The 23,925-nt window shown below is 45.4% G+C and overlaps 2 protein-coding genes across 4 annotated transcripts; both read left to right on the top strand.

Moving 5' to 3' along the window:
* The first annotated feature begins 4,229 nt into the window (after positions 1 to 4,229).
* Positions 4,230 to 9,811, top strand: LOC120664673 (probable LRR receptor-like serine/threonine-protein kinase RKF3). 3 transcript variants are annotated; one of them, XM_039943981.1, is made up of 9 exons: positions 4,230 to 4,506; positions 4,800 to 4,930; positions 5,010 to 5,268; positions 5,367 to 5,595; positions 5,685 to 5,835; positions 5,942 to 6,417; positions 6,560 to 6,758; positions 6,955 to 7,152; positions 9,311 to 9,811. In XM_039943981.1, the coding sequence occupies exons 2-9, from the start codon at positions 4,817 to 4,819 to the stop codon at positions 9,554 to 9,556; spliced, it is 1,872 nt and encodes a 623-aa protein (XP_039799915.1). In that variant the 5' UTR covers positions 4,230 to 4,506; positions 4,800 to 4,816; the 3' UTR covers positions 9,557 to 9,811. The 3 variants fall into 3 exon arrangements, with proteins under 3 accessions (XP_039799915.1, XP_039799898.1, XP_039799907.1); XM_039943964.1 differs by having other exon boundaries at positions 4,231 to 4,506; positions 4,803 to 4,930; positions 9,311 to 9,793; XM_039943973.1 differs by having other exon boundaries at positions 4,362 to 4,506; positions 4,747 to 4,930; positions 9,311 to 9,793.
* A 5,124-nt stretch (positions 9,812 to 14,935) lies between these two features.
* LOC120695021 (hydroquinone glucosyltransferase-like) lies at positions 14,936 to 16,557 on the top strand. Its single transcript, XM_039978348.1, has one exon. It carries the CDS (start codon positions 14,936 to 14,938, stop codon positions 16,373 to 16,375), a length of 1,440 nt encoding a protein of 479 aa, XP_039834282.1. The 3' UTR covers positions 16,376 to 16,557.
* Positions 16,558 to 23,925: the final 7,368 nt, after the last annotated feature.

The following is a 23,925-nucleotide window of genomic DNA, read 5'->3' as shown; positions in this document are numbered from 1 at the left end:
CACCGTCTTGCACTACGCCACCAAGGCGATGCCGGCAAGCAAAGGCAAGTGCCCACAAGACACCGAGTCTCGTGCATCGCCATCGTCTCTCTCGGTCACCCAGCCGAAAACCACTATGGAGCTTCTCCACCAAGGAGGGGGTCTCCTCTTCCCCCGCACAAAGTGTCGTTGCCACTCCACACCAAGTCGAAGGGTCACACGACGGATCACAAGGATTGCTTGCCGCAGCAAGACTTCTCTCAAGGGAGCTCTCGCAAGAACTAATCACTATTACAAGCACTAAGCACTCTCACAAGTGTGTTTAAGCCTATATGATGTACAATGAAGCTCTATGGTGGTTGGAGGTGTCCTTCAAGTGTAGTATTCTTCCTTAGTCCCCAGCACTGTCAAATGAGCTGTGGGGTGGCATATATATAGCCCACACACCCCAAACTAGCCGTTGGAAAAAGGCTGACAAAAAGCGCTATCACCATTTAAACCGATGCTCTCGTTTTTGTCATCACCGGTTTAACCGGTGAGTGCATTTTTCAACTAGCCGTTATACTTCAACGGCTACCTCAATCGACCGACGTAATCAACCGATGCAGCGTCGGTTTAACCGGTGAGTGTAATTGCTGAAAAACTAACTCTCTGGACAACTGCACCGACGTTCACCAATATCTAGTGTCGGTTCATCTGGTGTATAGATTTTGCCTCAGCTGCTGAGTTCATTGCACCGACGTATTCAACTTTCCTGGCGTCGGTTCAACCGGTGTTACCAAAACTCCTAGACGTGCTCCAAGTCAATGCACCGACGTATGTAATTTTCTTAGCGTCGGTTCAACCGGTGATACTAAAATATCTCTGTCTTGATTGTTTTGACTTGGTTTCTTCACGGTCTCTTTAATCTTCGAATCCTTTGGGCCTAGCTACGCTTATTTTCTCTTTGTCATCACTTGAACCTAAAAGCCTGAGAATGGTCATCTTAACAATCATATTAGTCCAAGTGTTGTGTTGTCTATATCAATCACCAAAACATTATATTAAAATATGGCATGAGAGGCTATTTTCGCTACAAAGGGCTGGGCCGTAAGCAGATTTTGGAGCAGGCTATTACAGTTGTTCAACGTGTCCGTGTGTAGTATTTGGTTAAAAATGATGAGTGTGTGATGAGACCATCTCAAGGACTTCAAAAAATACTCTTAATATTGAAGCTTCATTCAAGTTAAAGAGAGCGTGCGCCAAGATATGTTTACATGTTACAACAAAACAAAAGGTGAACTCAATCCTAGCTGAAATTAACTTCAACATATATTAGAATGCTATACTACACTCAATCCTAGCTGAAATTAACTTCAACATATATCATAATGTTATACTACCTAAATGTTCCACATTTGTTGTACTTAGGTATGTATGCAAAGAGGACGGTGTTGCTATACGTGGAGACGAAGCAAGCAACAAGAAACGGACGGGAAACAGACGGATTGGTTCGGACCTGCATAATGATTTGACCATAACTCTTTACTCCCGATAGATTTGGAGCTCCATGAGCACTCAATGGAACGGGCTTGAAGTCAAGCTTCCAATGCAACAAACCCCATGTCCATTGGACATGCCAATAAAGAGTTACGATTGATTTAGTGGAGACTGCACAAAAGGCCAACAACCACGCGAGGCTGTTCGGGATTTCACTTTGTGGTGGCTTTTCACACAGCGTAACTCCAAAAATTCAAAGACCTATTCACATCCAACAAGGAGGGTTGTTCCTTGTATAAATACCCCATGTATCTCAGAGATTAAAGAAGACTTTGACAATGAAATAGAACCTCTTATGTTCAGCTATGTGCTAACAAATTCAGAGAGTGGTCTCTATCCGTTTGCTCTTGTGATTTCCATGAGGGATTACAGAAGCGGTTGCGTCATCGGTTCCCAATTGGTGCTCCTGGTCCGTTTGATTCCATGTTGTGTTGGTTGGTTTCTTTGACAGTGTGGTTGGATGAATCATCGATTCAGGTTGTCGGTTAAAGACGGTGGTTGGCTTCAACTTTATTTGTCATGTTGCACTAGTTATCGCTACTTGCAGCAAGTTATCTTAGCTGTTCTACAGCTAGTTATCTTGATTGGGATCCTACGTCGTGAAGATCGGGACTGAGTCTCATCAGTGTGTTATTCAGTTTTTCATTTTTTTAAATATTGTGTGTTATTATATCATTGGTCTAGAAAGTGAGAATGAAATCACATGGATGACAGGTTACATACATGTTTTATTTGAATCCTTGCCCACTCAACTTATTACCTGGCAAAGCCTACGCTAAATCTCTCCCATGCCCAGCACAGTTACAAGCAAAACAAGCAACCTGGGCCTGGCGCAGTTATGGGCCACAAAGCGAGGAAAGAAGAGTGACAAGCCCAGTAAAATGCTAGGCTATTGAGTAAGAAACAAAAGGTAAGTTGGGCTGTGTTGGTTGAATCAGGATAGAAACGAGGGAGATTTGACCTAGAGAATTAATGGGAGAGCAATATAGCTCTTTCCACATGTGAATGACATAGCAGGCCGGCCGATCGTTTATTTGATTGGATTAACATCATCTCTCGCTCCCAAGCAACGGGCGAGAGTTGTGTGGTCGTCAGCCTTCCGGTGCTCACTCAACAAGATCGATACTATATGTTCACCATGTCCATAGTGGTAACCAGCTTTTTTTTATGTAAATTACGAGCCATTGTGGTTCGTGGAAACCAGCACTACGCCGTTCTCGGTCGTAGCTGTCTCCTTTCGTTGGAGTACTTGCCATAGTGGAAATCGACATCACGCCAATTATGGTCGCGGTCATCTCCTTTCGTGTGGAGTACTCATCAGCCATCATCTTGAAAACTGAAGTCACGCCACGATAGTCTCCTTTCATAATTATGTTTCCCAAATTGTTCGCATTCGTCCAGCGAGCCAAATCACAAGTGTGTTTTAATCCCAACCCTTGACCGGATAAATTAAATGCTGACCAGGTGGTTTTAATAAGTGACTTTAATCCAAGAAGCTAAAGCCAGTTTACCGTTGTCCATATCAATCATGACCGTTGACCGGATCAACACCAACCGTTAACCGAATCAACGTTGGCCATTGAACGGATCAATGCTGACGTCAACTGGCACGTGGCACGCCCTGGAGCTGCCACATGAAACAACCATGGGCTGATACATGTCACCCAATAAATGCTTTTCTTAAATAAATTTATTAAATAAATGTTTAATAAACCATTTAATCTTAAGTAATTCATAACTAATTCATAAAACTCAGAAAAATATGAAACCAGTTGCATTAAACTCGTAAAATCAAGCCGTGCTGTTTGTAGCTAGTTTGGTGTTGTTTGGATCTTTTAGATCTAGATTGTTTTTTGAGTTTTTGCCTAGATGTATTGCTATTATATTAATTTTTGTGTTGTATCTTGTTCTATACAGACCTGAGCAACGACTAGGAAGACGCTCAAGACCCAGACTACACTGAGGACCTCTACAATGAGGGGCAATGTGTTATGTCACTTACAATTATATAGATCCTATGCATGCTTAGTTACTAGCATTTTGTTTATGATACTTGGATGATGATGGATTGCTTAATCTATGATTTTTGGCCATGCCTTGATAATTTGTTTATCTTGTTTTGCTTGTTACCCATTTGTGGACTAGCTACATACCCCTAGCTAGTACATCTTAATTACTTATATATCCATATATATGCATTTGAGTTATGGATGGGCATATGCTATGGACTTGGTGATGTGATTCCTTGTACACTCTCGCGTGTGTTTTGGGTGAGTGTGATTTTGTACTATCTGAGGAAAGGATTTGCACGTAATAGCCTTCTGGACTATCACGGAGGTACGAGGGCTTGGTTGGATTCTTGAATCCCAGTCCGTTTCAGTCATAGTCAAATCAAAGTCTTCATCTCTTACAAATATGCCTTGCGGACTCAATGCAATGAATCCTTCCGTTCTGCATGTCTCTTTATACTTTGATGAAAGAAGAAAAAAAAACTGAGATGCAATACTATTGGCCAGCTAGAAGGCGTCGGCATCTGCCTCTTCTTCCTCGAAACTTCTAATTGGACTTTATACTGGGGTGACGCTCCATCCGTATCACTGTCACAGCAGCAGTCTGATGTAACTGACAATGCTTTTGTGCCCTACAATTATCTAGGACATGTAAGTAACCAACATTATTTTAGGTCCATGTTTAAAAAACATCAGCCTCGGAAACTTTCTTGTCGGCAGTGTAGATTTTTCCGTAGGAGAGCAAAGACATCTATTTTTTCCACAAGTGACATCACTGCTTTTGTTTTCCACTTGTGTGATCATTCATGTAGTAGGTTGTAGCCGGCACGGAGTATGCAAGCAGGAGGCACCAGCGGCCAGCAACAGCGGCAGTACCAGCGACCATCACCAGCAGGCAGCAGCGGCCAGCAAGCAGCAGGCGAAGGAGGATAGGCGGACGGAGAGAGCTCCAATTTTTTCCAGTGCTAAAAAGTTGGAGGTGAGATTGGAACTAGTTTTTTTCCTAATCTTACAAAAAAATCGTAGACTGGGAGGTTTTATTGGGAACTTTTTGGAGATGCTCTTGCCTCCATATTCTTTCGGATCCTCGTCTAAGGAGGAAAGTGTAGCACTTTCCGTTCATCCTTTCCCCATACTTATATTAGTGATGCGTCTTTGTGAAAAGTTTGTATATACTACCAAAGTTACTATTGCTAATTCTATTTCCTTATGGACGAAGGCCGCCGACAAGAAAATTAAGCATATCCTCTGTAACTTGAGTGAATAATTAAGCAGGAAGAGGAACCACGATGAGCCTTGTGGGTGACGACATGGTCGATAAACTCGAGTTGCTTCGAAAGATTACGAACAACTTTTCAGAGGCACAAAAAGTTGGCAGTGGTGGGTATGGAGATGTTTACCGGGTATGTTGAATCACAGATCACCATCACTACGCGTATTATGTTACTCCTATCTAACTAGCTACTAGATCACAAATAACAGGCCACGTATAATGGGGAAGAGATTGCTGTGAAGAAGTTTCACCTGGATGTGGGAAGGCTAGACGATAAGGCGTTCGATAACGAAGTCCTTAACCTTAGGGAGATTCAACATCAGAATATCGTTAGGTTAATTGGCTACTGTTATGTATCACACCATATGTATGTCAATTACGACGGAGGGATAGTTCGAGCAGAACATATCGAAAGACTCCTCTGCTTCGAATATATGGAAGGTGGAAGCCTCGAAAAACATATTTCAGGTAAACTAGTATTCGTTGAAAATACTTTTCATGCATGGCAAATGCATGGTTCGGCAGTTCAAAATTAGTTTGCTTGTCCTTTTTTCCATTGTATGTAGATGAATCTTGTGATCTTGACTGGCGGACAAGCTTCAAAATTATTAGAGGGATCTGTGAAGGTTTAAACCACTTGCATACTACAAAGGGGAAACCTATTTACCATTTGGACTTAAAACCTGCTAATATATTGCTCGATAAGAACAAGACGGCAAAAATTGGAGATCTCGGTTTGTCCATTCTGGCTGCTTCAACAAAAACCCATAGAACTGGGGCTGCCAGAGGAACAGAGTAAGTATGTCGTCCCAATCCAATTTGTGTTTTGGTAATGCTCTAAAACAACTGACCTTGGTTTTGATGTTTTCCATGATACCATGAAGAGGTTACATGCCACCCGAATACATAAATGACGGTGTCGTATCGAACAAGTTTGACGTGTTCAGTTTAGGGGTTATAATTATAAAAATGCTGGCCGGAAATACAGGCTACGTCCGCTGTCATGAAATGCCTCCCGAAAGATTTATTGAGTTTGTAAGGAAAATTACTATTGTTTGTTTTATTTGTGCTAGCTAGCTAGTTTTTTTCTGAGGCACCAAGCTCCTATCATTGTCTGTAATTTCATTTGCCAATTTTGCAGGTAACTGAAAAGTGGAAGGAAAAACTTCAGGGGACCAAAGTATATTTGTCACAAGAATCAGACATCCTGCAACTCAAGACTTGTGTGGATATAGCATTGAGATGTGTTAAGGATGAACGAAATGAGAGGCCTGATGTTAAGGGCATTGTCAATGAACTGGAAAAGCTAGAACCTCAGATAGACAAAATTTCTACTAATCCTGCCTACTACCGGAGTGGCGTTAGCCAGGACATCAGGCAGAAAGAGCATCTCTTCCACTTATACATGACCCAGCGGGGGATTGGAGCAACCGATGGTAACGAGAAATTTGTTGTCAACTGCGGTTTTGGTTCGATCGTTGTTGATGACTTTACCATACGTGATGGTCCTGCCCCTAATGCAAACCTTGTTGGACGTGCCCGAGGCATGCACGTCTGTGATGGTATGGGCGACGACCACTGGCTATTCTGTCACAGCATAGTGTTCACCGACACCAGGTTTCTTTTATTTTATTTTGGACTTGTTATGTATAGTAAGATTACCTTTTGAACTAGTAGATTACGCTTTATTTGCTGAGAATTTGTGTGATTATATTTTGGCTACGCTGATTAGTTAATTATTAATCAATCAATTAATTAGGTTTAAGGGGTCCAGCCTTAAGATGCTTGGAGATTTCGCATACGAAAATGATGCTGAATGGGCTATCGTGGGAGGAACTGGAGAGTTTGCCTATGCGAATGGTGCTGTCACTGCCAAAGTAATCCAGACACATACTCCTGCTACTGGGCGTATCTGGGACCTTCGTATCCGAGTTTTCTGTTTATGTATCCCTGAAAACGTGAGATGCATTTTGGCCTTGTGTCATTTACTCCCTCTATTTCTTTTCAAAGTTTATGCGCCTTATAAATGAGGTTTCAGGGAGTAATTTAATTACCTTATTTGCCTGGAGCAACGTTTTTGTTTTGAAACGAGGAGCAACGAATTATGAGGTTTTTATGATATTATTAAATGTTGCATCTATCTCCTATGGACAGACAAAGATGGGCCCTTGGTGGGATAGGGAGGCAGGAGCAGCTTTTGACATCCCGGAGGCGGAGCCACCCAGGTGTCTTCAAACCGTGACAGTTGGATATGGTGACGTGATCAACTGTATTGAGTTTTCCTACACTAACAAAGCTGGTGAGAAGAAAACTGCTGGACCATGGGGTTCTCACGGCGCACTTACAAGGACGGTGAGTGATTTTTTTATTCATTGTAGTTTGTGTATTGTTTGTTGTGGCAGGTAGTTCAGGCCAGTCTCAATAGGAGTTTCATGTAGAGTTTCACGACATTAAATATCATCAATTTTGTTGACGTAGCGACGAGAGAGAACGAGAGAGTTTCATGGGATGTAAGGGGAGTTCCATCCTATAAAACTCTACTAGCACAGTTACCTAGTTTTTAATCTCGATAACTGGATCATGAAACTGTGCACTGAACGTCGGTTCAAGGTCGTCGAGACCCGTAGACATGCAATGAAATTTTGCAGAAAGCCCCCTCCGCTACTGCAGTAAACGCGCCCTCGTCGTCTCGTTCCTCTACGAGCGAAGCGCGTGCTCCGAGGCCGGAGCGACCACTCAGAGCCCGTTGTAGGAGCTGCTGCGGGGAGACGCTGGAAGTTCGAATCCACTGCGCGCTGGGGGAATTTCGTCTCTAGGAGGTCAATTCTGATGGCCTGCTTGCTTGTGGCGGAACTGCCCTTTTTTGAATAGCGGCAGACTGAGAAAGAAGATGATCGGAATTTGGTGCTCCCATCGTGGATTCAACTCGGGAATAACTCAAACGGGTCGCTAATGGTGTGGTGAGGCTGTGTGTTCAAGGAATTTAAAGGAGGGCATGCAACCACGACCAATTTCACCGGAGAAGACAGCTCGTGCAAAGGCAGAGAATGACGGGAGGTTGAAGATGACTGTCTCACGGTGGTTTTTATTTGAATTCGCACCGCCCCAGGATTGGCCACCTCATGCTAGTGCTTGGTGTGCTGTCCTCCTGCATGTAGGATGCGTGGAGTGCTTTGAATTTACACGGGAACCGACTGACGATGCCGGCCATGGATAAGCTCGAGCTGCCCCGTTTTCTGTTGTGTTCTGCTCCTTTCTTTTCTGAACCCGTGACTTCAGGCCCAAAGATCTCCAAATTTGTGTATGAACATTGAAATCGGCCAATAGAAAATTTGTAGAATTCATATTCCTCTTCAATTTCTGTTACAGACACATGGCTTAATTCAACCTATATCTTGCTCAAACAGGGCTCTGAACACGTCGGACTTAGTCTGCATTTTCTGAATTTGAGTTGCACTCTCTCTGAACCCGAAACTTGCAGCCCTTGGATCTCCAAATTTCACATGTAAACATAAAAAACGCTCAACATAAAAGTTGTAGACCTGACATTTGGCTACATTTTTCCTTTCAAGCACATCCTCAAATTTGGCCTCTAACAGCAGAGCTCGAATTATTTGAATGTATTGTGCGTTGTCTCGTGTATATAACAAAATGGCTACAAAGATCAAATATGCACTAGATCACCATGATTTTGTGTGCTAAAGGATGAATTAATTATTCTGCAGATAACCAAACAGACAACACATTGTACAAGCTGTCTGTTCAGCTGTCTGTTTGTGACAAAAAGATAGCAGCTATCTGCACTGTTGTACTTGCCCTTAGCCCCTTTGGAACGCAAGATTTTTTTTCTGTTCCTGCGTTTTTCCAACAAAAGGTGAACTGATTCATGTGAAATTCCTATACGATTCATAAGAAATTCCTGCGTTTCAAGTTTTTATTTATTTATACATACATACACTAATTTATGAAATAATAGTAACTCTTTACTAAGTGATATATTATAACGTTAACATAAATACCCTATGAGTTATAGTAACATAAGTATCGTAAATATGTATTTACTTTATTGTAGATTAGTATAAAAATTATCGTAAACGCAGGTGATTATAGAATAAGTTTTTCCGTATTAGCCTGATCCTACACTAACAACAGTATAATTATCTAGACCCAAACACTAGAGAAGAAGTGTGTTGAATCAAGAGTACTCCTTCCGTTTCAAATTAATTATCACTGTTGACTTTTGATCATAATGTTAGACCATTTGTTTTATTCAAAAATTGATTCAAATATGCAAAACGTCACGTTATACTTAAAATACATTTTTCCTTTGATGATGAAGTAAGTCACAAACAAAACAAACGATATATGCATAATTTTTTTAATAAGACGAATGGTCAAATGTTGTGATAAAAAATCAACAGTAACAAGTAATTTGAAACGGAGTGAGTAGATAGTAAGTGTCTTTATTATAGTCGTTTAATCCCTGGTGATGATTTGCTCCCTCTTGCAGATTATGCTTGCTCCATCCGAGATTATAAAGCAAGTTCTTGGAACAGCTAGTACAGTTGGAGAAGACACCGTTGTTACATCACTTACTTTGGTCAGCAACCTCACAACATATGGGCCCTTTGGAACAACTAATGGTACCCCTTTCTGCAGCCAGCCTCCAGAATCCAATAAAAGCATCGCAGGATTTTATGCACGTGCTGGGGAAGCGATCAATGCACTTGGAGTTTATTATACATCTGAAAATTAGAGCTTTATTGTTTAATAAACTCCAATTGTTGTTTAAGATTCTTCATGGCTTGGGTCGACGCTTCAAAAGACATTTCCCAGCCTTTGCCTTCCAAAAAGCAGACGGACAGGGGTTGTCATCGTTCTCATATCGTGTGCAATTTGTTTTTCCTTTTTACTGCGTACTTGTCGCCAATATCTTCATGTTATTTCTTGCTCGAAAAATAATGTTTCTAGAGATCGCGATGATTATGCGACAGCAGTTGTTGGTTTGATATATACGCCTCTCCAACTTTGTGTTATGTCCATGCCATCTTGCCAAAGGGCCAAAATGCATAGGCTAAGGACCTACTCCCTCCGTTCAAAACTATAAATCATTTTAATTTTTTTTTAAAAAACAAATCATTTCAAATTTGATCAAAATTATAGATATGATTATAAAGATTTATGATATCAAATAGATATACTATAAAAATATAATTAAAAAATATAGTAAAACTTATTCAATATTATAAATAGATATTATTTTTACTATAAAAATCTAATTAAATTAAAATGTTTTGACTTTAAAAAAATTAGAATGCTTTATAATTTGAGATGGAAGAATTATTTATAATTTGTCGCAGCCGTGGCCGTGGCTGCACCGCTGCAGCCGCAGCCGCCCCCTGCTTGCCATGGCGACCTCAGCTGCCACAGTCACGGCTGCCACTGCCCCCGCAACAGCTCGACAAGTTCGTCGTTGCGGTGAAGAGCACCGTTTAGCATCTCAGGTTATGCTGACGCAAAGATCGGTCGCACACCATATGGAGCTGAACACTCAGGTCGCAAACAGACCAGAGAACGCAACGGATAACCAACACGCTTTTGCGGTGAAAAGCAGCAAGCGCTACTTGAAAAATAACCTTTCGTCTACTTGAAAAATAACCTTCCGTTCTCGTTGTACCAGTTACATTTTGACCGCATGTACTAATGTGGTACCGGATCCAAAAGTTGGTTCCTGAGATCATTGACTCCGAGCCCTTTACTGGTTGGAGATTTCATCCGGCCCGATACTAAAGATTGCCAATTATAGTATCGGTTGGAGCTTTCACCCGGTACTAATGTGAATGAAGACTTTTAATACCGAATGGGGTCTTTACCCGGTACTAATTTGCAATCTTTAATTCCAAGTGAAGTCGCACCCAGTACTAAACATCTACCCGGCGTCTGCCTCTCACCATCTAGCACCAATCTCCCCACCCTTTCCTTATCTCTTCTCTCAGGGTGCGTTTGGGACAGCTGTGGCTGTGCTGGTGGAGCAGCTACTCTTGTGGAGCTAAAACTGTTTTAAGAAAATATTTGGCAAAATAGTTTCTCCTGGCTGTGTAATATGGATAAAAGGATGAAATGTCCATATTACACCTCCCTTTTTTTTTATTCTCTTTTCTTATTTTATTTTCCTTTTTCTTTTTCCTTCTTATTATTTTTCTTTTTCCCTTCCCTTTTTATTTTTTTCCTTCTCTTTCCTTCCCACTTATCCATTCACGGGAGCTTCCCAATTCACCACGAGACCCCCGCCTTCAACCTCCAGCTCCCAGCGCCCGCCGCTGGCCTGTGCTCCACCACCCCCCAGCCACCAGCCTACAGGCCCTCGGCGCATTCGACAGGCCTCGCCCGCACCTCTAGGTGCTGGCCGCATCTCCTCTGCCATCGACCATCCCCATCGCCTCCTCCAGCCGCCGGCTCCCTCCCGCGCGTGGGCCTGCGCTCGCCGGCGCCCTCCCCTGCGCGGATGCGGCGGCCGCTTCTCACCGCCGTCGGCCGTCTCCGTCCACCTACCCGCGTCGTTCGTCGGCCTCCACGTCCAGCCCCGCCGCATGCCTCCACCTCCCTGCGCCGTCCGCTGGCGGCGCCCCTCACGGCGCCCTCTCTGTTCCCCTGCGCCCGAGTTGAAGGGGGCAAATCGGGGCTCGAGGCCGCGTGCACAAGACAGAGCTGCGGGGAGCGGGTACTTTCGGCTCCGTCTCCACTGAAACGCTCCAGAGAGTGGATATCACAGTGGATCCTCTCCAGGAGCTGTTTTCTAGCACCGTTTCGCACAACTTATTGGAAAACTGCTCCTGGAGCTGCTTTCCGGAGCTGTGCCAAACGCACCCTCAGTTTCTCTCTCTAGCTTATCTCTTCTTTCTCACTCTTAGCCACCGCGAGCAGGCAAGGCATGGGGAGGAGGCCGTGGGGCCGCTGGCCCCAAGCGCGTGGGCGTGTGGTCGCTAGGCTGCTAGCACATGGGGCACGACACCATCGGGTCAGGCAGCCGACCGCCGCCACCTCCAGGCATGCCGACATGGGCGTGGAGGCTGGCCCCCGCGGGCCACCTCTTAGCCGTTGTACATGCTTCTTTTCACGACCGTGCTTTCTCTTTAGCCTTTTCATTCATCATCACCAGCTTTTACATAACTTTTATAGTTCTAACATTTCATTCAGGATTAACCTGTCAGAGTTGTATATCCGGCAACCTCTAGAGGGGGTACCCGTCAGAGGGAGTAGATAGTGGACGATCGTCAGATCTGGAACTTGAAGATGAACGCGAGGACACAAGACACGGATTTATACAAGTTTGGGCAGCTAGAGTAGCGTAATACGCTACGTCCTGTTTGGAGTGTTGTATATTGTGTCCTGCACTTGGGTGTTGTCCCTTGAGGGGCTTCCGCCAATCTAAGTACACCGGCCCTCCTTTATATAGTCCAGAGGGTGGGTTACTAGTCGGTTACAATGTAGGAGTCTCAATAGGATTACACGGTATGAGTCCTACTAAGAGTACAGGAGAATTCTAGTAGTAGTCCGCTTTATTCCTTCCTTGCAGGTATCTGGGATGTAGCACGACACAACCCACCTAAACGACGTGCATTTCACCTCCATAAATCTTTGGTCACAATTTGATAAGAGACAATTCCTTATTTGGCCGTGAAAAACTTAGTCATTCCTTTCTTGGCCCTGAAAAAGTTTTTGTTCCTTATTTGACACTGACTTGAACTTTTGGTTCCTTATTCGACACTACCGTCCATTCCGTCAGTTAACCCGCGTGAACAGGAACTCGTGAATAGTAACCCGTGCGTTCGCTTAAGAAAACGTCATCCAAATCACCTCTAAAATTCATGCAAATTTTTATAGTGATACAAAAGATAGAGATGAACTCATTTTATGCAAAAAATCATATATATAATTTAAAATATTGAAACTAAAATTCACCAAAATATGCTACTTTTAAAGACCATGTGAATTTTTAGAGCATAAATTTTCTTTCAAAAAATTACGTAAAAATATCCAATAATCCTAAAACATGATGAAGTAATTTATTAAATTATTATCCATATTAGTTTACAAATTTAAATATTTATTTATTATGTAATATTATTGTTTTAAACCACTTAAATATTTATCTATGTAAAATGCTATGAGTAATAATTTTGTAGATTACTTCATCATGTGATAAGATTATTGGATATTTTTACGTAATTTTTTGAAAGAAAATTTATGCTCTAAAAATTCACATGGTCTTTGAAAGTAGAGTATTTGGTGAATTTTAGTTTTAATATTTTAAATTATATATATGATTTTTTGCATAAAATGAGTTCATCTCTATCTTTTGTATCACTACAAAAATTTGCATGAATTTAGAGGTGATTTGGATGACGTTTTGTTAAGTGAACGCACGGGTTACTATTCACGAGTTACTGTTCACGCGAGTTAACTGACGGAATGGACGGTAGTGTCGATTAAGCAACCAAAAGTTCAAGTCAGTGTCAAATAAGGAACGAAAACTTTTTCAGGGCCAAGAAAGGAATGACTAAGTTTTTCAGGGCCAAATAAGGAATTGTCTCATTTGATAATTAGTGATTGACAAACACTAACGTCATCCCAAGTTATCGTTGAGCAAATTCATTCTGTGCCACTGGAAAATATGAGTGATTCCTTCTGTGCCATCGAAAATTACAACATCCCCTCTATGCCATTGTTTATAATTTTTCATCCTTTTTGTGCCATTCTGTCAGTCTGCGCTGTTTGACTTTGTTACGAGGCCCACACATCAGTTGGCTGAGGGGAAAAAAATCCTTTTCCTCTATCGTGCCTGACGCCACCATCACTGCCACCGCCGAGCATCGCCACTCCCCACGACTGTGGCCTGGGCATCATTTTTTTTGCATGCTAGTCCTGGATACCAGGCGGACTCCAACTTGGTTTGGGCCTCCACGACTGAAATCGGATAAGCTTAGGGCCTCCTTCTCGTCTTCGAAAAACCAATGTTAATCTTCTCGGCCTTCATTTTATCCTTCAAATATGGTTGTATGCATGAAAGTCTTGTCCTCGTCAGCCGATTTGGGGTCAAGTCGATTTTCTAGAGGAGGGCAATGTTAGACCTAATGTTGGGCCATCAGGATACCAGCCCAAAGTCCAAGCGCGTGTTGAAGCCCATTGTGTGACCGAGTGGCCTAGAATGGTGCAAGTAGATCTTGTACGTTGTCAGGCCAGAGCCATTTTAATGTGAGATAGAGCCAGCAGAAAACAAAATGAATGTGAGCTAGAGACAAAATTTCTCAATATCTAACTCCAAATGCCAAACAAAAGCAAAGGCGGCAGATATTGAATGATTCTCCTTTGGATGTCACCCGCCCGCCTCGACCACGTTTGGACCTGAGTGGATGTGCAGTAAATAAAGTTATTAAGGCCTTGTTTAGTTCTCATCTCGTAAACGCAAAAACGCAAAATTTTGCGAAGGAATCTTGCTAATTTGAAGTACTAAATGAAGTCTATTTACAAAACTTTTTGTATGGATGGGCTGTAAATCACGAGACGAATCTAAGCAGCCTACTTAATCCATGATTTGCAACAATGATGCTACAGTAACCATCCGCTAATTATTAATTAATCATGAATTAATTAGCATTATTAGATTCGTCTCACGATTTACAACTCATCTGTGTAAAAAATTTTATAAATAGACTTCATTTAGTACTTCAAATTAGTAAGATTCCCTCACAAATTTTTTTTGTGTTTACAGCCCATGAAACTAAACAGGGCCTAAGTTTGTGCACGATGGAAGCTTCGGCACAAGCCGCCGGGCGGCCTATACCTTACCTGGCCTGTCCGTCGCCGCCGTAGGTCCCCTGATCGAATTGCGGAGACGGGATGTCGACACCTCGAGCGCACAGAAAACAGTTGGGAAGTTTATTAAACGATTTGTTGACTGATGGGTCGCTCGCCTGGGAGATAGCAGCCCCCCTCTTTTACATGATTGCTGCACCAACGACTCCACTAATCGACACTGACATCCTGCTAGCTGTTGCCTACAAAACCAAACACTGCAGACACCCTCCATCTACACAACTTCTCAACAACGCCGCCCCCCGCCGAAGAACGCACAATGACGACGAAGGATGGCCCTCCGCACGTGGCGATGCTGGCGACGCCGGGGATGGGCCACCTGATCCCGCTGGCGGAGCTCGCCAAGCGCCTCGCCGCGCGGCACGGCGCCACGGCCACGCTCCTCACCTTCGCGTCCACCGCGTCCGCCACGCAGCGCGCCTTCCTCGCCACCCTCCCGCCCTCCGTCTCCCACGAGACGCTCCCGCCCGCCGACCTCTCCGACCTTCCACACGACGCCCTCGTCGAGACGCGCATGTCCGTCGAGGGCACGCGCTCCCTCCCGGCACTCGCCACCATCCTCGCGGAGCTGAAGCGGACCACGCGGCTCGTGGCGTTCGTCACCGACCTCTTCGGCATCGACGCCTTCGACGCCGCGCGCGACGCCGGGGTGGGGAGGAGGTGCCTCTTCTTCCCCGGCAGCCTCCATGCACTTATGCTCCCCCCCCCCCCCCCCCCCCCCCCCGAGCTCGTCGTCTCCATCCCCGGCGAGTTCCGAGACCTCACCGAGCCAGTGCGGCTGCCGGGGTGCGTGCCGATCCCGGGGCCAGACGTGCTCTCGCCACTCCAGGACAGGTCTAGTCCGGCCTTTGGTGTGATGGTCCACCTCGCCGAGCGCTTCCTTGATGCCCATGACATCCTCGTGAACTCCTTCGACGCTGTCGAGCCGGAGGTCGCCACGGTGATCCGCCAGCCGAAGCCCGGCCGGCCGCCGGTATATCCTGTAGGCCCACTGATCCTTAAAGCTGATAGCACCAGTGATGCCAGCGACACGGCGCCTCAACCACCTCGCCCGGCAAGCCTCGAGTGGCTCGACCGTCAGCCACCCAAGTCAGTCATCTTCATCTCGTTCGGCTCCGGCGGCGCTCTGCCGGCGGAGCAGATGCGTGGGCTCACGCTCGGGCTAGAGATCAGCGAACAGCGCTTCCTGTGGGTGGTGCGGAGCCCCAGTGACGAGGGTTCGTTGAGCAGCAACTACTACGACTCCGAGACCAAGAAGGATCCCTTCGCGTACCTGCCCGAAGGGTTCGTCGAGAGGACAAAGGACATGGGGCTCGTGGTACCCTCGTGGGCTCCCCAAATAGAGGTGCTGTCCCACGAGGCCACGGGAGGATTCCTGACGCACTGCGGTTGGAACTCTACATTGGAGAGCCTCGTGCACGGCGTGCCGATGGTGGAGTGGCCGCTGTACGCCGAGCAGCGGCTGAATGCGGTGATGCTGTCGGAGGGGGTTGGGGCGGCGATACGGCTGCCTGAGATGAAGGAGAAGGAGACGATCGCGGCAGCGGTGAGGGAGCTGATGGCAGGAGAAGCCAAAGGTGCGGCGGTGAGGGCGAAGGTGGCGGAGCTGAAGATGGCTGCTGCAGAAGGTCTCCGTGAGGGTGGTGCTGCCACGGCTGCACTAGATGGGGTGGTGGAGAACTGGGCTGGAGAGAATTAGTGAGCGCTCGATCAAGTGCGCGTTTTACTCCTCTGCCACTGTTTCTCTTCATGTTTTCGTTTTGGTGTGCCAGTAATGAATAATAAGGACCATGTATAAGAAATGTATGCCTCACGCCATCGCCAAAAATTCAGCCTGCACAGCGACGGAGCTAGTAGAGGTAATTGAGGTGTATGTCTGGGCATTCAGAAATTCAGAGAACGAACATGTTACAGTGCTTTTCTCAAACCTTTTTTTTAAAAAAGTCTCATTCTTCTAATTATATAACCGTTTATCTATTCAAATACTACTTATAAAAAACTGAGCATCGATCATGATTGGTGCTCTTACATACACTACGGGAAATCGCCTCTTTGCCGAGAGCCCGGGGGTTTGCCGAGAGCCGTCAAGAAAACTCTCGGCGAATAAAAAACAGTCGGCAAAATATGGGTTTGCCGAGAGCTTTTCTTGGCCGTCGGCAAAATATGGGTTTGTCGAGAGCTTTTTGTCCTGGCTCTCGGCAAACAGCAATTTTGCCGACGGTTTTCATTTGGCCGACGGTAAAATAATAAGATTTGTTTCCTCCTCCCACTCAAGTAGCTTTCACAACTTTTTTATAATACTTCGGATGAACAAAAAAATTATATCAAAATTGTATATCTTGAAAAGATATACAACTTTTACTAAGAAGGTTTTTGAAAAATTTCAATCCAAATATGCGTTTTATTTTTTCGATTGAATATAGAAGGGACACTTGTGAAGCAACTCATAGCTATATTTATCTTTTATATCCTAAACATTTTCTACTCTCTACATATAGCATGTGGTACTCCATGTTAAAATTTTGTACATTTTTTATTTGTTTTTTATATTTAACTAATTAATTGCATTTCAAGCAATTTTTTGAGTCAAGTCAAATTTGAACTGCAAGTGATTTAAATAGTACAAGAAAATGAGTGGAAAATGATATTCATGTTATTTAGCCAAATTTGAGACCTTATCCATAAAATCAAAAGAAATTTCGAACATCTTGTCGAGGAAACACGATCAAAGACGCGCGTCCGAAAGATTTTAAAATTCTAGAAAACACAAATGAAGTCTGAAAATCATGAAATTTGTCAATATCTCATGATATCATACAAGAAGGCTATGGTAAAAAATTGAATGTGTTTCGCACATTTTGTCATGTACATTGCTTACAAATTGAAACATCTCCAAAGAAGTTTCATAAACTTAAGAAGGAGGCGGTTAGATTTGTAGGCAAAGTAACATTCAAATTGGAATTTGAATTCAAAATTTTTTATGCTCTCCACAAACAACATGTTCTACTCCATATTAAAATTTGGTAAATTTTTGAAGTTATATGCTATATTTAACTAATTAAATGTATTTGATGGATTTTAAAAAAAAATCCATTTGCCGTGGGCCTAAACTTGGGCTCACGGCAAAGCCTTATTGGGCCAGCCGGCCCATAAATCCGCCGGCCCACTCCCCGACTCAACCCTAGCTTTATAAAGCCCCCTCCCCCCTCCCCCACCCCGCCTCCCTCCTCTCTCTCGGTCTCTCCTTCCACGCCGCGGCCCTCTCCTTCCACGCCACCGCCCTGTACTCCGCCGGCACAACCGCGCCGTCCCCCTCCTCCCCCTCTGCTCGTCCCTCACCTCGTGGCGAGGAGCATCGGCGGGGCGAGGTGCGGTGGCGGCGGAACCGGCGCCCGCCTCACTCCCTCGTCCTCCCTCGTCCTCCCTCGTCCGGCCTCCGCCGCCCTCAGATCCGCCGCCGGGGGAGGAGCTCGAGGCCGGACGGCGGCGGATCTGAGGGCGGCGGCCTGGAGCTCCTCCCCCGGCGCGGCCTGGAGCTCCCTCCCTGTCGCGACCTTGACCGCCTTCGCCGTCGCGACCTCGACTGCGAGCGCGGGTTGACCCAGCCGGCGGCAGGCAAGATCTACGGCGGCCTCGAGCTCCGTCCTCAGCGCGCCCTCGAGCTCCCCCCCCCCGGCGTGCCCTCGAGCTAACTCCCCGGCGGGCAGCACGGGCGCGCGGGAACCGGCACCACGGGCGCGCGGGCTCCGACGGCTCCGGCGGCAGGCACCACAGGCGCGCGGGATCCAGCAGCGGCAATCTCCGGCAGCAAGCTTCTCCCCACCCCCCCCCTCTCTCTCTCCTGCGGCATCTAGATCTGGCGGGGCTCCATTTTCTGGATCCGGCCGTGGTGGTGCTGGTGGCGGCGGCGGCGGTGATGACCTGGTGGTGGCGGTGGTGGTGGCGATGCTGGTGCTGGTGGTGGTGGCGGCAGCGGCAGAGGTCCGGTGGCGGAGGGCCACGGCGGCCGGCCGGTGGACCCGCGATGCCCTGCCGCTTCCGGTGGATTTGGCTTTTTTTTTTATTTTTTTCAAAATACTTTGCCGAGAGCCATCGCAGCTGATGGCACACGTGTGCCGTGGGGCCGGGGGGGCGGCTCTTGGCAAACAGCTGTTTGCCGGCCAGATTTTGCTGAGAGCACTTTACCGAGTGCTTGCTCTCAGCAAACGCTGTGCCGAGAGGAAAGGGGTCTTTGCCGTGAGCATGTGGCTCACGGCAAAGACGCGGATTCCGGTAGTGATACTACGAATCCCCAATAGAAATTTAACCACTTAGCAGATGACAAATAGCAAGAACGATGCAAGAGAGATACAGCATGTTAACATTTGGCGGTACTCACTATGTTCTTCTCTGCTTCTTCTTCTTTCATCAGGAGACCCATCACCGACCCGAGCCCAATGAAAGCACGCTACATGAACGAGGGGCTCTTATATTTCTTTGTCGCCAATATCTCAGCATGGGTGATATTTGAAAGCCACGCAACACGCTTGGAGGAGAAAAAAAAAGCACTGCGTTGGTGTAGCGAACTACATAGGGCTCGGGTGCTGAGAGGCAGCTGCTGGTAGAGAAATGGAGGAGGGTGTGGCATTGGCAGGCACGCGTAGCACCCTGGTGGGTGGGCTGTCTTTTTTAATAAAGAAATAACAGTTCTGACTCTACACTCACATGTGAGTGTGTAAAGCCTCCATATATTAGGACCCAAAAGTGGTACGACTACACACACCAATACACCATATAAAAGAAGAAAGATTCAAACACTCTAGGACTGACACCTAAGCTCCATTCTATTCATAAACTTCCAACCAAAATTATTGAAGAGCTCCATAACGGTAGTCTCAAACTTCTTGCATCCCCCTCTTCAAAGCATCTCTTTTCCTCTTTAAAAAGCGGCGACCAACTTCGGATCCAATAAGTCCTCCTGAAAATAACGAGCATAAAAGAATTAGTAGTAGTTCTATTAAAAACCACATCATTTCTATTTAACCAAATAGTCCAAGATAGAGCCGCTGCACCTGTTAAAATTTGGATTCTAAGTTTAAAATATCTATCTTCCTAAATCTTTACGGACTGTATTTTTTTACATCCATACTCACCCTAATTTTTTTAGATAAATGATAATAATCTAGCCTCTGCAACTGCACACAACCAAGTACTCACCCTAGTAGTCCTTTTTTCCTTTTTTAAATAAATAAATATATGTAAATCAATATATCCATTGAAGGCAATGTAAAATTTGTTAATATCTGGTTGTAGTGGATGTGTCCACTGAAGGATGGCCTTATCCGGTAAATATACGTGTAATAATCAAAGGAAGAAAGATATAAGAGACTTGTCTACCCAGATAGCAGCATGCCATCACTACTACAGAAACGCTAATTTGTCCCGGTTGGGAAACCCTTGTTGTCCCAGTTTCCCAACCGAGAACGCCAGGCCGGGACAAAAGGGGTGGTCCTTTTGTCCCGGGTTTGGCAACCGGGACAAAAGGTGCTGCCAGCGCCACGTGGCTGGCGCACCCTTTTGTCCCGGTTGGTGTTACCAACCGGGACAAAAGGTCCCTTTTTTTCCTGTTTTTCCTTTCTCAATTCTTTTTCTATTTCAATTATACTTTTGCATTTCAATTAAACTAATGTATTGGAATTCAGTGTGTATGATCTCCACTAATATATACATATATATATAGTTACTTATATAATATTTGTCCTAGATAGTTTTCATATATAAATTAATTCACTTATATATGTATATGTATACACATATCTATACATGTGAATTCCTTTACATATGAAAATGTCTAGGACCAATATTATATATATATATATATATATATACACACACACACACACACATATATTATTGGAGTGCTTATATATATATAATACATACATACTCATAAATAGAAATTTAATACATACACACATATATATTTACATAAGTATATTCATTCTTAATTACAAATATACGCGTATATTATCATATTTGCTGCGATTATCAATATTAGATAGTCCATCATAGTAGAATTCGCCTTTTGGATCGAGGACTTGCTCAACAATTGTGACATCCCAAAAAATTTACCAAATAAATCACTCGCTAAATTATTTTCAAAATTATTTTTATCGTTGAGCTCAGTAACCCTAAACCCTAATCAGAATTTTCCGCCGTCCCAACACCTGAGTTCATTCAACGTTCTGTCTTTTCTCGTCGCCATCCCGTCCCGCGCCGCTCGGCGGCTTGTCGCTCATGTGCGACTGCCCGCCGCGATCGGCGCCGGCGCGAATCTTTCCCTCTCTCTGTTTTCTCTCTCCCCTTTTTCCTTTTTATTTTTTTTCCCTTTTTCATTTTTCCATTTTTTCTTTTCTTTTTCTCTTTCCCTCCTCCTCCCTTCTCCTCTCTCCTTCCTTTGTTCCCGAGCACCGCGCGCGCCCGCGCACCACGCCGCCCCGACCACGCCCGCACGACGCCCCGACCACGCTCGCGCACCTGTGCGCGCGCACCGCCCCGGCCTACCCACGCGAGGACCGCACACACGCGCACGCCAACACCGCCGCTGCCACCTTTGCCCTCGCCGCGCAAGCCGCCGCTGCGCACGCACGCGCTCGACGCGCCGCGCGCACCGTGACAGGCCGCACGCCCCGCCCCGCTGAGCCGCCGTGCCACTTGCCGCCTCGACGCGCGGGTGCGCACGCGCACCGCGTGGCCGCGCCGCTCGCCGGCCGCCCTCGGTCCCGCTCGCCCCTGCTCCCGGGCCCGCCCACGCACTGCTCTCAAGTGCGCTTGCCGCGCCGCCCGCTGCCTAGCAACAGCGCTGCCCTGCACAGCCCCACGCCGCCGCTGCCACCTCCCTGTGCTCGCTTTCCTCCTGCACAGCGTGCCGCTGCCGAAACGTCGCGTCGACGCCGTGATTCGCGCGTCACGCCGCTCCGCGACGCCCTGGGCGCCATTAATGGCCGCCAGCCGGCCACCACCGGTGTCTCTCCCCTCCACAGCCTCGCCACGCCTATTGTTGACGCTCCTTATAGCGCCAATTTACGTACCGCAAGTGCATGGATCGTGTATATTTTCCCTTAGAGTATTCCCCCAAGATTTATCAATCCACGGAACAAGTGTATTACTATGCTTAACTAAACACTAATGATGTTGGTAAAAGATCTATATTGAGTGATTGAGTGTGAAATAGATCTAATCTAACCAATCTAATGTAATCTAGACTAGTGAGCAATGATAGGTGTGTGCACAAGATATGAAGAGCATTTGTCCATAGGGTCTAGGATCACTAGAGATGTAATCGCCAAGCAACGAAGAACGGATCTAATCTACCAAAGGTGTGTTCCAAGATCAAAACCTTTCCCTCCCCGCATACTATCACTACACGAGGATAATCGGTAACGAATCAACAAGAACACGATAGTTGATGTAATCTAAGTAAACCATGCAAGAGTAAAGCAAACCCAAAGCCAAGTCGCGAGCTATTAAGCATCAAAGCATCATCAACAAGAATCATGATAGATCAATCTCAAAAAGGATTCGGCAATTACAACTCAAGATCTCCTTACAACCCCATGAACAAACGAGGACATTACCCCATGAAGCTAGGCGAAGCATAGTTGATCATGGTGACGAAATCTCCGGCAAGGGATGGATCCCTTGCTGTCCTCCAACTTGCAGCGGCGCCGTGGGACGATGAGGCCTCCAATGTCGCCTTTCTCTTGTGTCTAACTCGATTCTGCTCCTTGACGTCGTCTCCCCGAATGATCTCTGCGTGAGCCTGTGGGAGGGGTCTTTAAATAGCCTCATGAAACCCTAGGTCAAAGGGGAGGCCGAGACTCCCTGGAAAGGGCCTGGGCCGGCCGGCTCAATGGGCCTAGGCCGGCCGGCCTGGCCCATTTTCTCGCTGCCTCGCGTCCTCCTTTCTCCCCAAGTCTTCTGGAGTCTTTTGGAGTTTATACCTTTCACGATTGCACCCCGTTGGACGTCGTTATCTTCGAGATTTCTTCGAGGGAGAGGATAGGACGGAGAATCCTTCCTTAAATCTCTATTTACTTTGCTTAGCCCCGAAGTATCTCGATCTCATCTTGTGGGCTTTGTCCTTTGGGCTTCATTGGAGGGTGGATGTGCATGAACGGGCTTCTAGTCGTCATGGCCTTTGGTCCTTCGCTTGGGCTTTGGCCTTCGTCTTCCTTCGTGTTATTGCGTGATCATGGGTCTCGTCAAAACATCTCTGAAAATGTTCAATTTCCTGCCAAAATACAACATGCTCCAAAATCCAGGACAAAATCGAAAACGGATCAAGTTCGGGTGCCAAGTGGCGGGTTAGTACATGAATCATCCCGAAGAATTTACCAAAACCTCTCCTAATTGTATAACAAAATGGGTACTTAAGGAGCGCCAACATTCCCCCATGCTTAGCTTTTGCTCGTCCTCGAGCAAATCAAATCATCAAGTCCTTCCAAGGGTTGCTCGAGAGTTCTCAAACTGCAAAATTTACTTATGCAAACAAGTCTAACAATATTTCTTCAAACAAAGGTTAGAGGAGCAACGAGGATAATCATATCATGGGCGTTTAAAAACTCATCCAATATTACTCCACGACTCTTACCTTTAACCGGCAACTTGAATATCGACAACACTTGCTTTTCTTGCTATCCTTGGAGGGTTTTTTTTTTCTTTCTTCTCTTTTTTTTAGTTTTTAGAAGCAAAATACCCTGCAACAAAGGTTAGACCAAAAATTCTTGCACAAGTCCTTTCATGTATCTCGATATAAGTGGCTATCCTATTATTATTTGCAAACTCTCATCTCCCAAAAGTCTCTTAAGTATAAAGTGGGGCTATAGGTTAGGCTAGCAAAGCATATACATATATTGTCAAGTTAAGAAAACCTTCTAATGATTGCTTACCTTCCGAGCCAATGATCATGAGAGTTTCTCCATAATGTAAGGGGTTCAAGGGTAAGAAGATTTAGAATGGTGGACATGTACAAAGGCATACAAAAAGATTGACTTCAAGGCACAAGCGTCGTCCTCGTTGTCGGATTGCACATGGTTGGAATTGAGGATATTGTTCAAACAACAAGGTGATATCTCTTTGCACTTCTCTAACCATAGAATCCCTTCATTTATTCTTTTCTTCTCTTCTTTTTTTTTCTTTTTTTCTTTCTTTCTTCCGAGTTTTCCTTCTCTTTTCCGAACCTTTTCATAGGACACTTTCTATAAAACA

Source organism: Panicum virgatum, chromosome 2K, assembly GCF_016808335.1.
Source record: "Panicum virgatum strain AP13 chromosome 2K, P.virgatum_v5, whole genome shotgun sequence".
NCBI lineage: Eukaryota > Viridiplantae > Streptophyta > Magnoliopsida > Poales > Poaceae > Panicum > Panicum virgatum.
This window is presented reverse-complemented; position numbering and strand designations above follow the sequence as displayed.